Source organism: Pantherophis guttatus, chromosome 3, assembly GCF_059756535.1.
Source record: "Pantherophis guttatus breed Tessera chromosome 3, ASM5975653v1, whole genome shotgun sequence".
Taxonomy (NCBI): Eukaryota; Metazoa; Chordata; class Lepidosauria; order Squamata; family Colubridae; genus Pantherophis; species Pantherophis guttatus.
The window spans coordinates 123,057,829-123,075,582 of record NC_142065.1 but is presented as its reverse complement, the minus strand read 5'-3'; the positions used below and the strand labels follow the sequence as shown (position 1 = coordinate 123,075,582).

At 35.7% G+C, this 17,754-nt stretch overlaps 1 protein-coding gene across 5 annotated transcripts in view; it reads left to right on the top strand.

The window, feature by feature from the left end:
- RALGAPA2 (Ral GTPase activating protein catalytic subunit alpha 2) overlaps window positions 1-17,754 on the top strand; it is a 172,026-nt gene that overhangs the window by 94,082 nt on the left and 60,190 nt on the right. For all 5 annotated transcript variants that reach the window (XM_034411756.2, XM_087890205.1, XM_034411753.2 and 2 more), the window contains 9 exons: window positions 2,739-2,849; window positions 4,253-4,321; window positions 4,629-4,766; window positions 5,302-5,485; window positions 7,417-8,188; window positions 11,783-11,854; window positions 12,973-13,096; window positions 13,973-14,128; window positions 17,562-17,720. In XM_034411756.2, coding sequence (XP_034267647.2) covers window positions 2,739-2,849; window positions 4,253-4,321; window positions 4,629-4,766; window positions 5,302-5,485; window positions 7,417-8,188; window positions 11,783-11,854; window positions 12,973-13,096; window positions 13,973-14,128; window positions 17,562-17,720 — 1,785 coding nt within the window. The remainder of the gene's footprint in view (window positions 1-2,738; window positions 2,850-4,252; window positions 4,322-4,628; window positions 4,767-5,301; window positions 5,486-7,416; window positions 8,189-11,782; window positions 11,855-12,972; window positions 13,097-13,972; window positions 14,129-17,561; window positions 17,721-17,754) is intronic.

Here is a 17,754-nt window from a genome sequence, read left to right as displayed (position 1 = left end):
TGCAAATCCCAACACACACACACAACCCAGGGCAACCACAATGCCAAATCCCAAACACCACCACACCCAGGGTTTTGGATTAATGGATTAATGGAATTAATGATTTAAAATGACTTTTATTTTGATCCCCAGACAAGATGAGTTCAAAAAGAAAGAGCTACTCTGTGGAATTCAAGAAAGGAATCGTGGAGGATTCTCAGGGCAAGAATCTGATAGCTTGTTTATTGCAGATAAGAGAAGATGTTGGTCTGAAAATGGAGAGCAGAGTACGGTAACCTCAATCAACAGGTGCACGAGGGAAATGCTAAGAAGTGCAGGTGTGGATCAGGTCGGTAACCATTATTTCCTGAACTTGAAGACAGCATCTCTGAATGGATCGCTGACAGGAGAGCAAAGGCTTTGGTTGTACGTAAGGCTGATATTCAAGCATTTGCCCTTGCAATGGCACCACAGTTACAAATTCCCTAGGAAGAATTCAAAGCCTCTCAACACTGGATGGATGGCTTCCTTCAGCAATATGAACTGCCTCTGAGGAGGTCCACCTTGCTGTTCAATCTGGAAGATGCTGAACTTGTCATACGTGCACTTGCATTCAAGTCCTTCGTTGATGGTATTGGCTTTTCCAAATACCAGCTCTCCAACATGATTGCCAGGGATGAAACTGCAGTATTTATGGGCCAAGGAGCTCAAACAACAATTGATCAGAGGGGTGCCACATCAATTTACATTCTCTCTACTGGATATGAAAGTGTACGTGTTACCTGCATTTTGACAATTCACCTGAATGGAAGCAAAGCCCCACCTCTAATCGTCACCAAGGGCAAGAAAGAAAAGATTGAATGTGTTTCAGGGATTTATGTTCCTGAAACTGAAAAGGCCTGGTGCACACAAGGAGCTATAAGGAAGTGGGTTGAGTTAATGCTGCCACTTGTTGTGCAAGGTGGCCAAAGAAGTATGGTAGTCTGGGATTCAGCCAGCACTCACCGTCCCAAAGACATGAAAAAGTTTCTTGCACAGAGAAGAATTGACCAAATAATGATTCCTGCAGGAATGACAGCATACCTCCAGACAGTGGACATTGCAATTAACAAGCCATTCAAGGACCATCTGCACATCGAAATCAATAAGTACATTGAGAATAGAATGGTGAGAAACCAGCGTGGAAACTTCATAAAGCCTAACCTTCCAGAGCCTCTGACTTGGGTCAAGAAAGCATGGGACAAAATCAGTGACACCTGTGTTGCCAATGCAATACAAGCAGGCTACATGGACAAGAGATACTCTTTTAAGGAGATCTCTATTACTAGACATCAACGATTGGGACCAATGGTTTTATTTATTTATTTATTTATTTATTTATTTATTTATTTATTTATTTATTTATTTATTTATTTATTTATTTATTTATTTATTTATTTATTTATTGTTGTACCATACATGAGCATTGTGGTTTCCCTGTTTGTGGGTTTAGGATTTTCAATTATGCTTGCCCTGGGTGTGGTGGTGGTTGGGATTTGGCAGTTTTTGCAATAAGGCAAAAAATGAGTTTTGCCTCATTTTACAACCTTTCCTGCCAGTTGTCAAGGGAATCACTGCAGTTGTTAAACTACAACACGGATGTTAAATCAATCTGGATTTCCCCATTGACTTTGCCTGTCAGGAGGTCTCAAAAGGGGATCACAAGACCCCAGGTTATAACTGTCAAATATGACATAGGTAAGGGCATATGGGGCAAGTTTCCCCTTCCATTTTCCCCCCTCAGGCCTCTCCTCACCTTCTGTTGTCTGCACGGCAAGCAACGAGGAGGCCAAGAAACGCGTTGGGCACATTGCTTGGCTTCCTGCTACTTTTGCAGCTGCAGAAGTGGCCACGCTTGCTGGAGTCGGCGACCTGAGCGGCATCCGCAAAGCAGCTGCTTCATGGACGCTGGGATGGCCTGCTGCAACCATCACACTGTTAGGTAAGGAGGGCACTAGGTGCATTGCTGGGCCTACCACTCTTTTTGCAGCTGCCATTAACAGAATGGGTCCTGTGGCTAGGCTTGTGGGAGCTGCTGCCGCAAGGCTGTTCCATGTGGATGGCAGGTGCGAGCATTAAGTAAGGGCGAGTGGAGCATGTTCCTCCCCCCCTTTCCCCCCTCCTCCAGCCTCGCCGCCTCACTTTGTCTATATGGCAAGCAACGAGAAGGCCAAGTGATGCATTGGGCACGTTGCTTGGTTTGCCGCTTTTATGGCTGCAAAAGCAACCACGCTTGCTGGAGGTGGTGGCCTGAGCAGCACCCACGAAGCAGCTGCTTTGTGGACGGTGGGATGGCCTGCTGCAACCATAACACCATTAGGTAAGGAGGGCGCAAGGGGCTTGGCCTCCTGCTGCTTTTGTGGCTGCAAATGTGGCCGCGCTTGCTGGAGGCAGTGGCCTGAGCAGCACCCGTGAAACAGCTGTTTCGTGGATGGTCGGAGGGCCTGCTGCAACCCTTCAGGAAACTGGTGCAAGGGGCCCCCCGCCTCATACTGGTACATGGGGGGCAAATAAGACCCTCCCAAAAAGAAGCCCTAGTTGTTTTTTCAGGGGTTAAAAGAAAATAAGACCCGGTCTTATTTTCGGGGAAACACGGTGTTACTTTATTTATTAGTTAATTTATGTAATGATAGTGAGAAAGAAATTTTTAGAAATACAACAATCCACTTGTAATGGTGTTGGTCCTTTATTTCTTATTAATTTGTTTTTCATTTTTGCAGTTTTCTAACAAGCAGATTGCACAAGCAGCCTGTGATATCTTTCAGTTATTGACATCTTACTGGGAAAAACTACAGAAATACAACATTTCTCTACCTCAAAAAATTATTGAAGTATGTTTCATTTCCAAAATAGTTATATATGGAAATTGGTATTTGTTTATAATGCTTGCTTTTTAAGTGAAATGTAATGTCTTATTTGGAGCAGACACATTTTAATCCTCCTGTGCTAATGGAGATGCTGTGCACTTCAATAGCTGTTTAAAATAATTATAAAATGTTTTTAGAAAACACAAGCCACTTCATATTCTATGTCCCTCTCAACAAATATAGCACTAGTAATTCTGTAGTGGTGTATTTGAGTCCTCTCTCCCTCTGCTGCCAAAGCCATCTGGCTGCAATTTACTACAAAACATATAAGCTAATTAGGGTTTATTCTCTTTCTAATAACCCACAAAATATGGTGCAGGAACCAATATTTTGCTGGTTCCATTTTTAAATATACCTATTTCAGGAGTTGCAATGGAGATTTTTAGCTTCCTTTCATATCTTAATATTTAAAACATTGTAAAGGATTATTACATTAATTAGTTCTCTACTTGGAACTTCAGCTAGATTTTAATGGTGCTAGCTCTTTGTAGCCTTTAGTCATTTGTAGAAACAGTTCATTCTCATTTTAATGGCAGTTGCATCTACTTACAGATTTTTAAAGTTGTATTTTTGCCTGAGGGTTGCATTTTTATGACAATGAAATTGCATCCAAATCCTTCCTTTCTGCCAAAAGTTAATTTGGTTTTTTATCATACCAAACTTTGCCTCCCTCCTTCTGGAGTACAATGAATTTAGTTCATTCTAAGGACCAGTGCTGATATATTGGACATAGATTTATTTAGATCAGAATACCTGAATTTAGAAAGTTGGGGACTTATTTCTTATTCTGGCTTCTCTTCAGATTGTATAAATCTTTGCCTGCTTTCATTTAACAGGAAAATGTTGGACAAAATCTATGTAAGTCCATCATTTGCAAACATTCCAAGTATATCAAGGCATCAGAAATTAAGTGTCAGGGGAATCTTTACTCATTTCATTAGCCAGGGATGAGATAGTCTGCTATCTTTGGGACTGCCTTTTCTATTTTAGCTACTCATATATCCATTCACACAATCATTATTCATTATAAACATATCAGCAGCTTCTGCAACATTGATAAAAAGCTGCTGCAGGATGTTCTAGGCATTAAGCTGCTGATTGCTGAAATTCATCTTTGCAAATTCAAGAGATTTAGCTGACTGCAAATCTCTGAAGGAAAAGAAAATCACAATACTACAAAATTTTCTTTTTCCTTTTAGAAACTTTGGTAATCATTTTAGGCAATAGAGTTGAAGAAAAAAGGTAAAGGGTAAATAATTGCACAATAATAATTCATATTTCACTGATATTTTTGAGCTGCCCTATGCTTTGACTGATTGGGAAACTAAACATTTCTTTAAATTTATTTTAAAATTGCTTTGTCACAGGTCCTTGTTGCCACTATTGCATTTCTGTTACCAAGTGCAGAATACTCTTCTGTGGAAAGTGATAAAAAGGTGTGTAATGATTAGATGCCTTCATTTTGTCTCAATATTGCATAGTTAACACGAAGAGCTAATGTTTAAATTGGGCAATTTGGTTTGTATAATTGATAATTCCTTTTTTGAGGGAAGAGAGCAAATTTCAGTTTTAGAGTTCAAATAGATTACCGGTAATAACTTCACTGCTGATGAATGGGTGGTATTTGTTCAGGTCATATTCTTTTGATTGCATATCATATATTTTCTGGTAAATTATATTTTGTTTAATCAGGTTTTCCAACTTTCTAAGTATAACTAATATTTGGACATTTTTCTGTTTTAGTTTATAGTCTCATTGCTACTTTGTTTATTGGATTGGTGCATGACATTGCCAGTGAAGACACTGTTGGAGCCTGTATTTACTTCCAGTTTTGAAAATCAGTATTCTTCTAATATTCCACTGCTGGATTATATTTATAGGGTAAGCATGAATGGTCCTACCTAATACTTCACTTCCTAATACCTATGTATATGAATAGCAGCATACTGAATCGAAACAAAATTACAAAAAAGCCATAATTTTGATTGATGAACTACGCCAGACTTTGTGTACAGCTCTCTGAGATCCTGCCCATACTGTTAACACCAGTTTTGTCTTTAACACATGTGCTATGGACATTATTAATTCTTTTTTATTGCTCTTGTATTAAATACATTTTCAAATGTATCATTGTCCCATTTATTTTCTATATTCGTGATGTATTTCAAATGTGAAAAAGAACAAGTTTTCAGTATCATTTCGGGACCCCATTTGAGATTATGGCTATTTCCTTATATCTATATCTTCCATTTTAATAGATATTGTTTTAGGAATTACTCAAGCAGTTTCAGGTTTAATTTAGTAGTGTTCATAACAATTAGAAGCTCAAGTTAGAGTGATTTAACATTCCTAATGTGCTTTCTCTTGAATAACTTTGTGGTATTTCATTTTATATATGTTTTTTGTTTTATTGCAGATCCTGAACTGTTGTGTTTATGGTTCAAACCTGTATACCCAGCAAAGCCATTATCTTTTAAGTCTTGCCGACCTCTCCAGTGAGATATATGATCCCTTTATGCCCCTAGGAAATGTTAGGAATTCTGAAGTGATTCTGGTTCAGTCTTCTGCAGACCTGAATAATTTGCTCACTGTTGCTGAAGGTAACAAATAATTTGAAAGGGAACAGCATCTTTTACTTTTCATTGAAAACTTTCTGGAAAAGAAAAATATATATTTTACAAGAACTGAGCCCTAATAACTGTAAGCATTATGTTTAAGATATGATAAATCTTTAATTTGGAGGAAGCATGTTGGAGTATGTACTAATGCAAATTGCTTCCACCTGACTTCTTTTTCTTCTGTCACTATAATTTTGTGTCCACATTTCAAATCTTTCTTGGGGACCATCATGCAATACTTTCTCAAAGAGCTACAACAAGACAAGGGGGGAGTTTCCCTTTCAATAAATACTACTTTTGGAATAGTTTTCATACTTAGATAAAATCCTGTGCTGACGTATGCAAGCACGGGAAACCTAATCATTGTTTCATTATATTTGGCAACGAAGTTTTATAGAGGGCTTTTTCAATAATAATCTAGGACCCAGTAATTTTAGTTGTTTGTGCTGAGGTTCATGGTTTATAATTACCCAGAAAAAACCTCAAGAATAATATTTCATGGTTACATTTAGTCTCTCCTCCAGGGACATTTGTACCCTACTAGAAAACTGCAGGTGGTTCTTAGTATGGTATCAAAGTTGTGCTTAAAATAATCAAAATATTATAGAATCATCAAACCTCACTAAATTGTGCTATTCTTTGTCCCGTATCTCCAGAAGGCCAGTGTGGTGTATTGGTTTAGATCAAGGTTAAATCCCTATCTCACTGTGGAGCTCATTAAGTGACCTTTGCCAAATCACTCACTCTCAGCCCAGTCTAATTGGGGATAATCTGAGGGGGGAGGAGATTACCATGCATACTATCTTGAGCTTCCAGAGAAGAAGGTGTAATAGAAAATGTATGAATAAATAATTAAGGCTTAAGATGAGAGCACCATGAGGTTTGTCAATCTTGTGAGACTTAAGTAATAAGTGTGTGTGTGTGCTTCACTTTTATTTAAATTGGAGAATTTGTACATACTGGGAAGACATGTGTATCATCCAATACATAACTGCTGCACTGCTAACTAATTTCTAGCTTATGCAGTGGTTTTCAAATATTTTTTAAAGATGATAATATCTGCATAAAAATAAAAAATTGGAAACAACAGGCTTATCATATCACTGTAAATTTGAAGATTTTTTTTCTTTGTAACCAGATTTCATAAATGAAACTGTTATCTGAAACAAATAACAGAAATAATTTGGTTATTATTGTTCTACAAATAAAATACATCCAGTATTTTAATAGATAAACTCAATTATCATGTATAAAAGATGCCATTACTTTGACAATTCACCGTACAGTTCATATATATTTTTCCTTATTAATATAAAATATATATTAAGATTTTGCCACTTCATAAAGTTCATTTCTTTTTAGTCTTCCTTTGTGTCAATGTATCTCTTTTTTAAAATAGTCAAATCTGTTAACTTTCCCTTCCTACAAATGCAGTTGAAATTGGTGCAAGGATTTTTTCCTACTCAACTTTTAAAGTAAGCAATTGATAATTGATATCTTAATAGTTTGCTTATTAATCTTAAATCATTGTAGAGAGCTTGCAGTTAAAAAAGCAGCAGGGAGAGATTAATAGTTGATAGAATAACATTTTTCTCTGAATTAATAAACTCTTACTAGGTGAAGCTATTAGCCTCTGTGCTATTTTACTTTTGATGTTAAAGGGAAGGTCTAGAAATTATTACAGAGCAAATGGTTCACAAACAGGTTTTTTTATTTTAAAAGCAGTTGTGGTGCTTTTTGATGCATTTGGACATCTGTACATCTTGTACCTTTCTCATTTTAGAAACTTATAAAAATTGAGAATATATCTTATCCTAAGTTTCAAAATTGAGAAAGGCATGTGTATATGTGTGTGTTTGTCGGCTGTTTTATTTTTTTTAATTATAATCATTGTTATGATTAACTATTTTCAGAAATGAAGCGGAGGAGCTTGGAGTTAATTCCACTGACAGCACGAATGATTATGGCACATCTAGTTAACAATTTGGGCCATTATCCTCTGACTGAAGGACCTGCTGTTCTACATAGTCTTATTAGTGAAAATCACAATAATTCTTGTATGGAATCTTCTGAACTCTCACCTGAAGTCTTTCGAAGCCCCAATTTACAGATCTTTGAATTTAATGGCAATGCTGTCATTTCTTACCTCCAGATTCCTTCAAAAAGGGGGATGGATGATGAATTGGAAGAATCTTTCTCAGACGTAAGAGTAATTGTTAGGGATATCTCTGGAAAATATTCATGGGATGGACATTTGATGTATGGACCGTTAGCTGTTTGTTCAGTAGATCAGATGAACAGAAAATTCTCTGTGGTTATGGGAAAAAATAAGCAGAACTTTGAGTCTCCAACAGATTTTATTCAGATAGATGATGGAGAAGATGCTCTTGATAAGCTGCTAGAAAAGATCGGGAGTAGTAGTCCTGAGTGTCTTTTACATCCACAAATAAAATTAAATGAGCCATCCCCATCCCCGTCTGTCATGAGTCATGCCCAAGCTAATGATATCATTGAAGCAATAATGCAGCAAAGTTGCATAGAAAATGAATATGCTCATGGATACCATCTGAATCATAATACAAAAAGCGAAAATCAGAAGATGCCAAGATCTGCTCTGCTACAGTCACCATTTCATTTATGTAGGCTTTTGCTGAATGGCTTAGGAATGAATTCGTGGGAAAAAAGGTAAGCATTCACAGTATTCTAAGGATTTTGAGAGGGTGGGGAGGAACATTAGTGCCTTTCCCAGTAGTGATGGACTAAAAAACTATTTACTTTTCCTTACCCAATGGGAGAGAGCAATTTTTACTAAGTTAAGGTCCAACTTCTTAATTAGCATTCAAGGAAAAGGAGATCATTCTACCCTTGTTTACATTCTCACTCTCTTTCTCTCTCTTTTAAGATAGCCCAATGTTTAGTCACAAGTTTCCTAAAGGTTTCTCTATTCTTCCTTAGTAAACAGTTATCTTAGGTAAGGTTGGATCTTCAGGTGATACTTATTTCTGAAGAAAGGAGGAGGAAAGCTAAGCCTTTTTTTTAATTTAGGGAAGAACCAAATTAACCTCCTCTTCCAACTTAGTTTGTACAGTGAGGGGGAGGGAATTGTTTATTATTTTTAAAAGCTGCCTCTAAATGGTCAGGCACTCAGTATCTATTATGAAAGAAGTACTAGGACTGCTCTTCCATCACTTGCAGAACAGGGTATAGGGAGCTCTTTATTGAGGAAAGGGAGAAAATATAGTTGGTGCCTTTCCAGAATTCCAGTTAGATCTTCTACTCTCTGTAAAAGAAAAGGAAAAATCTATTTCCCTTTCGCAATTCAACTCAAAATAATTCATCAGCTAGTATCAACTGCTAAATTTGTGGAGTTTTTCAGAGCTCTCTGTACCATTACTTTTTTATTATTCATTGCTACTGCTGTTTCCTTTTTCTTTCTTTGGGTCCCTGGTCACCTGTTTATTTTCCTGAGTTTTCCACCTTGGAATGATATCTCCTCCTGGAACTTGCAGGCAGGCCTGTCTTAAAAGAAGGGTTCTGTACAACAGTTAAGAACCGGAATGACTAAAAGCAAAATCTTTGGGACAAGTAAAATGACTGAATTCAACTGGAGGGGCTGAGGGGCCAGTTTTTGTACCTATTTTTAGACAATCTAAATAGATACTACCTCAGAATAATTGTACCATATCTTTCAAAATCCCAGAGCATCTCGGGGAAGTCCTTGAGGATTGGAAAAGGACTACATGAAGAGAAGTAAACAGTAGGGTACCGCAAGGTTCCGTTTTAGGCCCAGTATTCTTCAATATCTTCATAAATGACTTAGATAAGGGATTAGAAGAACTCATCAAATTTGCAGATAACACTACGGTGGCAGGCATAGCCAATGCCCCAGAAGACAAACTCAAGAGCCAAAAAGATCTTGACAGAGTTGAACAATGGACCCTATCCAACAATATGAATTTTAATGTGAAAAAAAGCAAAGTTTTACATTTAGACAGGAAAAACCAAAGGTATAAATACAGATTAGGTGAGACCTGGCTCAAAAACAGTAATTGTGAGAGGGACCTTGGAATACTTGAATATGAGCCAGCAGTGTACTGTGGCAGCCAAAAAAAGCTAATACAATCCTGGGTTGTATAAATGGGCATAGAATCAAAATAATGTGAAATATTAGTACCACTTTATAAAATCTTAGTAAGGCCACACCTAGAATATTGCAACCAATTTTGGTCACCACACTACAAAAAGGATTTTGAGACTTTGAAAAAAGTTCAGAGAAGAGTAACTAAGAGCAATTAAGATGTTTAAAGGCCTGGAAACTAAAACATGAAGAACTGTTGCAGAATTTGGGTTTGGCTAGTCTAGAGAAAAGAAAACATGATAGCAGTATTCCAATATTTGGAGGGCTGCCACAAAGAAGAGGGGATCAAATAATTATTGAAAGTACCAGAGGGCAGGACAAGCAACAATGGATGGAAACTAATCAAGGAGGGAAGCAACCTGGAATTAAGGAGAAACTGCCTAACAGTGAGAATAATTAATCAGTGGAACAGCTTGCCTTCAGAAATCGTAGGCGCTTCATCACTGGAGGTTTTTAAGAAGAGACTGGACAGCCACTTGTCTGAAGTGGTATAGGGTTTCCTGCTTGAGCAGGGGGCTGTACTAGAAGACTTCCAAGGTCCCAGCTCTATTCTATTCTAGATTGCTTCTCAACAGCCAGTATCTAAAGCTTTCTGCCTACTAGAAGATAGTAAACAAATATCAAATATTAATAGGCATTGATAGTTTGACCCCTACAAACCTATTTGGCTACCATTACCACAACTTCTGACAGTGAATTTCATATTTTAACTGTATGCATCCTGAGATTCTTCATTTCACTGAAGTAAATTACAGATTAAAAAAACATGTTCTTGAGGCTGAGGGCCAATCTTGTTCTCTCAGTCTCCTTTGGGAGCCAGCTAGCTCCTCCCTCTGAGGAGGTTTTAAAGATTGGAGTCTTTAAACACAAAAAGGAATGCTATCACAAGGTGGAAAATGCCTCCTGGGTAATTCAAGAATAAAAATTAACAGTAAAGTCATTCCTCTCCTCCAATTTAATATTTTCTTGGCCTCCTTAATAAAGGACAGATCTGAACAAAGATCACAAAAGTGGGAAAATAAATTGCAATAATTAGTGTAATTCAAGTGAGATTGCTACTTTTATTCATCTGGTTAAAGGGTGATAATAGGGCCTTCTAAAAATAATCTCAGTGCCTCTCCTGAGTTTAGTTTGGCATAGTTAGTTTGTTCAACCTAAATGGATTAAATTTTTATTATAGGCAAATTAATGGGCCATGCTTAAGTTGCTATTTACTAATTAAAATTCTGATATGAACTATAGTTGTCATTTGGCTTCAGCATTCAGTATTTATGAGTAATACATCGGGGTGGATAGGAAATAATTATTTCCCTATTTATTTTTCAATGGTAAGGATTTCCCTACTCCAATACAGTATAAAAAGGTATTTATTGAAAAATGTTTATTCTGATGTCTAGCTCCTATAAGAACCAGAGTACCCCAAAAGTTAAATTGTCACATTTGAACTAGGTCATCATTGCCATAATAAATCTTTAAAAGTAGATCCTAGGTTTTCACTCTCAAGTTTCAGAGGCATAGGCACTGCCACTTTAGCCTTCAGCAAAGCAACAGTAACAACCTAAGAACCTCTGATCTAAGAATTTATACCATAAGATGTATGTTATTCTTTAACTGTCACAATTTTCTTAATTATTTGTATTATTTTTCCAGATATCACCTAATTGAAATTTGCACATTTTTGCTTTCAGATAAGTTTGTGTGTGTGCATGTGTGCATCCATAAATACATACACAAACTATTTTGTCAGGAAATATTTCAATTTTAATGAATTTCCCTAACTGAAATGTTATAGGTAAGATAGAAAATATAGTTTGAAAATAGAAAATTTATGTACTAGATAACATGCTTATAGAAAAATCAAGTAACTAATTATTTCCATTCTGACTAAACTGCGTAAATAGTTATAGAAGATTGTTTTATCCCACTTACTTAGGTACATTATACTAAATGGTTTCTAGATCCTGGTATTAGACCATTAAACACAAGTTAATAGGTTTGGAGGGAGGGATTATTGGGAGCCAAAAGCAGTCAGATAGGAGGACTTCAGAGTAGCTAAATTAACAAAATACACTAGTTGGTTAGTTACAAAATATACCAGTTATGTATTATGAGATATTCTACCATAATTTTATTTATTTTAGAAAAAGTTTTAATATTTTGAAGAAAAATTCTAAGTTATTGAGAGAGCTGAAAAATTTAGACTCCAGACAATGGTAAGTTAAACATTCTAATTACTTACAATTCATGAATATGCTTAAAGTATCAGCTGCAACATTTTTTAATGTTTTCTAAAAATACATATCTTACTCTTTCTTTATAATTACAAAATATAAATCCGTTGTTATGAACAAATTCCATACAAAACCATGTTAGTCTTGAACATACATAAATAAAATTTATTTATCCACACAAATTTGATCCTTGGACAGTTTTGGATTGGTTTTGCCTACAAGTAGTCCTTGATTTATGACTGTAATTGAGCCTGGAATTATGGCCATAAATCACGCCAGTCGTTAAGCAAGTGAGCATGTTGCTGTGTCTGATTTTATGACCTTTTCTGAAGTGGTCACTAAGTGAATCCCTTTACTTAATGGCATTCTTTGCAGAGGTCATTAAGTGAACATCACAGTCATTAAGTGAACCAATTGTCTGCAACCCAGTGCAAAAAAACTTCCATTGTTCAGGTTTTTTTGCTGTAAACTGGAAGTAAAGGACAGTTTCCAGCAAAAAATATTGTAAATCGTGGTCATATGATAAAATAAAAAGGGCAAAATTGATGTGGTTATAAATTGAGTTTATATAATCAATACTCAGTAAACATATATTTGAATCATTGTATTGCTTTATTTCAGAATGTTGGGAAACAAATTTGTGATTTTTTTAGTGGATGGTTTGCACGATCTTTGGTTTACATTCCTAGCCAAGATTAAAATAATGCCAAATGAAGTAGAATTCAGTAGTTGTAGGAATATTTGTAACATTATATTTCATAGCTTACATATATGTCAAATTCAAAAAAGGAAAACAGATAGTAAAAGAAAAAAGGCATGTGAGCTCCAGAGGGTCAGTTTAATGAGTAAAAGAAAATACAATCCATGCAGGGAGAAATGTTTACATTTTTAAAAATTGTTTATTTTTAAGAAAAATGTAAAGTGCCAATAACTAAACCTGGGGGGTATATATTTTCTTCAGTTGTCAACAAAATTATAGTTTGTATATTTTTAATTACACATTCTTCATTATTTTTGTTGAAATCTATTTTACACTTCATGTAACTCTTCAGAATAGAAATATATAAAGGTAACACAATGTTTTTTGTTTGCTTTTGCAGCCGTGAAACTCACAAGATTGCAGTAGTTTACATTGCTGAAGGACAAGAAGATAAATGTTCAATATTGTCCAATCCACAAGGAAGCCAAGCATATGAAGATTTTATTGCTGGATTGGGTTGGGAGGTAAATATTGCCCAAATATCTTGTTTCAAATAATAATATTAATGGTGGTAATGGAATATTTGAGCTGGTGATATTAATTTCTCCACATTTTAGATTAACTGGTCTAGTCCAATCCATTTAATCCAGCATTTCTTTTGTTACTGAGCCTGAGTGCAACTCTCACATTTTCTCAACAGACATGTACTATCACTTAGGTTAATACTTAGCAAAGAAGCCAAGAAAGCTAATCCTATAATTTTTCTTTACTCAGAGTATCTATAAACCCCAACATAATGTTCATCATGTTACTAAATAATATAGTACCAATGGCTACTGCAAGAATTTTAGTTCTGAGCACTTAGTTACCCTCATTCAGAAAATCTACCATAAAATGTTTATAAGGATAACTTTATGCACCCTCCTAGATATTCTACAACCCATTAGTTAATGCACTGGTAGTCACTGATTCCAGACCTCATTATTTAGTTGTCACTGAAATCATTTACTTTTCTAATACATCTGAATGGTATATTATATATTATAATATAACATGTATGATATCTGATATCTGTAGTATATTTGATATCTAATCTGAAGTGTTCTGTATAGGAATAATTATAAAACAAACTGATTTATGTGCCTAGTACTATGTGTTTTGCTTTAGTGTTACTTTAAGGTTTGTGTATTTTATTGCAAGGTCTAGTTTTATACCAATTTATGAAGACTGAGATATATGTCATCAAAGTGGACTTCAATTAGACTGACTTACAAGTCAGCTAAAATAACCAAAACGAAACATTAATTTTAAGTTTGTTTAGTAAAAGTGTTCCATATTTCCTTTATCTTTGTTTAGAATTACAGATTAAGGCTAACATCTTTATTTTTTGCTTGATTAAGGTTGATCTTTCAATTCACTGTGGGTTTATGGGTGGCCTTCAACGTAACGGTAGCACAGGACAAACAGCCCCATATTATGCTACTTCAACTGTAGAAGTAATTTTTCATGTATCTACACGAATGCCATCTGACTCAGATGACTCACTGACCAAAAAGGTAAAATATAAACCTAAATATCAAATAATATAGTATTATCTTTTCAGAAGTGCCTGTTGCCTCCTGTTAGAAGCATGATTGTTTATTGTGTTTGGGGGTTTTGTGAAGTAATTTTATTAAAGATTACAATTACAATCACTTACTTGCTTTGCTATTTGCATATCGCTTTTAATTATTAAGACATCACCTGGTTTGTTTTGCATGTCCAATGTAACATTTTTTTTGTGTGTCATTCTTGTAGCCTTATCATTTTTAAATCCAGTTTGAAATCAGTCTTGATCTTGTGTAGTAGAACTTGATTCTCTTCCATAACATCTTTTAAGTCTATATATAGAGGCAGACATTTTTAATATTTATATTCTAGATTATGTATTATATAAATTTGTATATTTAAATCTCTTGTTAGAGATTTAAAAAGTTAACAGATTTTAAGATTGCTTCTCTATTTAACAATATATTTTGCCTCTTCAGCTATTTAGATGATACGTGTATTCCTGCTATTATCATTCCCCCTTCCTTTTAATTTGCCAATTTCCAAGCATTGGAAGGAGAAAGCTGAATAACTTGCTTAGCTGACAAACTCAATAACATGACAGAAGGTCATACCACCTGCTGCCCAGAAAAACTGCCTGTAAATATGACAATTCTGTGGCAGGCAGTATATTTTTTTGACCCACAGAATAAGACAGATGTCATAGAAATATTTAATGATAAGAGAGTCTTTTTTGTACATAAAATAGTTGCACCTGCACATAACATCTAAAGTAAGTACTGTAAATTTGACAACTATTGAGGAATATTACTAGTTGGTTTAGAATAAAATAATTAAAGACATGTTTCTTTAATTCCAGCCAGCAGGGCAACTCAGTTTTCTATTTTCTTCATAGTCTGGTGGAAAAACAGTAAAGTACCCTAATTGCAATTGCTGACAGATTTGTGAAATAACCATTTGATGGTATTTTTTGGTCTTAAGGATTTGTCATTATGTACAGTATTTCATTTTCGTTTTCAATCCAATCATTTTGTAACCATAGTAGAGATGCATGCACCATAGCTAACTAACAGCTCCTTGTCAAAATTATATGTAGCTTTTTTATTTAAAAAATCAATTAGTGACAGAAAACCACTCAGCTGAGAAACACGGCTACCACCACCCCCAGTGAACTTTTGCTCTTTACTCAAGAAATTCATTAGTTATAGCTAGATTAGATTTTTAGCAGCTAATCTAACTGCTGTAGGGGTTTGCAAAGTGGAGACAGAGCTGCGCTATTGGATTTGTTCAATTCATTTGACTCCAGGACTATAATTGCACTTATGTCTTACAAGGCTTTTTATAGCCTAAGGCTGGCTGGCAGCAGAAAACAAATTGGCAGTGAATACAGTAAGAGTGAAAGGGAATGAAAGGCACACATTATCAGTCTCCAGGCAGCACTGTTCTGGCAGGAAGTTTCTTGGTTAATTTACAAATAAAACTTCGATTTTAGGATGGGTACTCTGTCAGGCAGACAATGGGGATGTCAGAATGGGCTATTACTCAGTAAAAGTAGCACCCATGCCTAACCCTAGCAGAAGTTCTTCAATCATGCAGACAACTCCTTTCTGAGGCCAGCTGGCTCCATAATACAATTAGTAGGGAAAAGAGGTCAGACTATTAGGTGTCTATACCATGACCACAGTCAGCATTAGTGTGCAAGCCTGGCAGACAAGGAGAATAGCTAGAGATCCTTTATCACTATTTATTAAGCAGTAGTTGCCGAATGACACATAGACTTGGATGCCCAAACATGCAATTCTTGTTAAAAGACTTGAAAAAATAGCAAATGTTCAAAAACTACAGGATATATTATTATGCAAATATATTGAAGAAATGTAATAGTTCTGGATAGGGCTGATAGCAAAATTTAAGTTAGACTCTTTACTAACTTTTGTTCTTTGAAGATGTTCTTCTATTTGGGATCATTTAAAATATGGATCCCGTTTCTAATTTTAATGTCTGCATTTTAGAACTCAATATTTGTTATCAAAAACTGAGACTTGCTTTTTAAACCCTTGGTATTTTAATGCACACATAGAACATGTTTATATATAATCTGTAAATTATTATAAACAAATAGTATTTTAAATTCATTTATTTCCAGTATAAGCATTTGTTGCTTTCTTAAACATTAACAGCTTAGGCCATTTTTAATACAGGTAATCCTTGACTTATGACAGGCAGTTTAACAACTATTTGAAGTTACAATGGCCTTGGAAAGGGTGCTTGTCGACCCATAATGCACTTTCAGCTATCATAGAGTGATCATATGATCATGATTTGGATGCTTGACAATCTTTTCTCACAACCAGTTTCTAAGTGCCCATGTGATCACCTTTTTCAATCTTCTCTTCCAACTTCCCCAGAAAGTTAATGGGGAAAACAACAGGGAAGGTTGCAAGCTGCTGCCACCTGCCATGAAACTTAAGCTTCCGTCCTGGTAGGCAGCTTTCAAGAATGAAAGGGATTGCCTGCGAAGGGGAGCGGACCTCCTCTGATAGACTACAGAAATGGAACTCAGATCTCAGAGAACTGACCTCTGTTTTTCAGGCCTTCAATGGAATTCTCCATTCATGAAATCCTTCAAAGGGCTGCAGAAACAAACTTGCAGGAAAGAACTCCATTCCTGCAGCCTGCCAGAGCCGTTCTCTTCCACACACGAGGTGGGGGGTGGGATGTTAACTCCTCTGTAAGACTGCAGAAACAGAGGTCAGATCCCAAAGATCCCAATACCATTCCTGCAGTTCATTAGAGCAGTTCCTTTCCATGCACACAGGAGAGCTGAACTGAACATGCAGTTCTTTCGCTAGGTCCCCTTAATGACCCAGGAGATCATTTGATGACAGTAACCAGGAGTGCCAAGATTGCAGTCATTGAGTGCAGCAGTCATGGGGTGATTAATAACCACTTTGCTGAATGACTGACATTCCAGTCCCAATTGTGGTTCTAAGTCGAGGACTATCTGTACTAACTTTGCATACTTGCATACTAATAAGCATTAAATTTTTTATATGCATAGAAAAACTTATAAGAAAGAAATTATCTTGTATACTATTTGGCAATATTGAACTAACAAATTGTATTTTTCCTATTTGCTTTCTCTGTGCCTTTTGTTAAGATTACAAAGCACATCTATTGTGAATTATCTCTTATTAGCTTCTCCCATCTTCTTGATGTTCCAGTCATTTATATATTATTACTCATTTATCACAAAATAGTAATCCATGTGAGGTTTCATAATATTTGAAAAAAGAAAGTTATTTAACGTGCAGAAAATAATTTTTATACAATTTTCTCTGATGAAGCAGATACACTTGGCATTGTAATTTCATTCCTATAGCCTAGTTTCTCAAACCCTTCTATCATTCTGATTAATAGCAAATCCATTTGCTGTTACAGCTTCGTCACTTGGGAAATGATGAAGTTCATGTTATCTGGTCTGAACACACCAGAAATTATCGCAGGGGCATTATACCAACAGATTTTGGTGATGTTTTAATTATTATTTATCCAATGAGGAATCATATGTTCTACATCGAGATTATGAAGAAACCACAGGTAAGTCTTTAAGTTCAATACAACATGGTCAGGT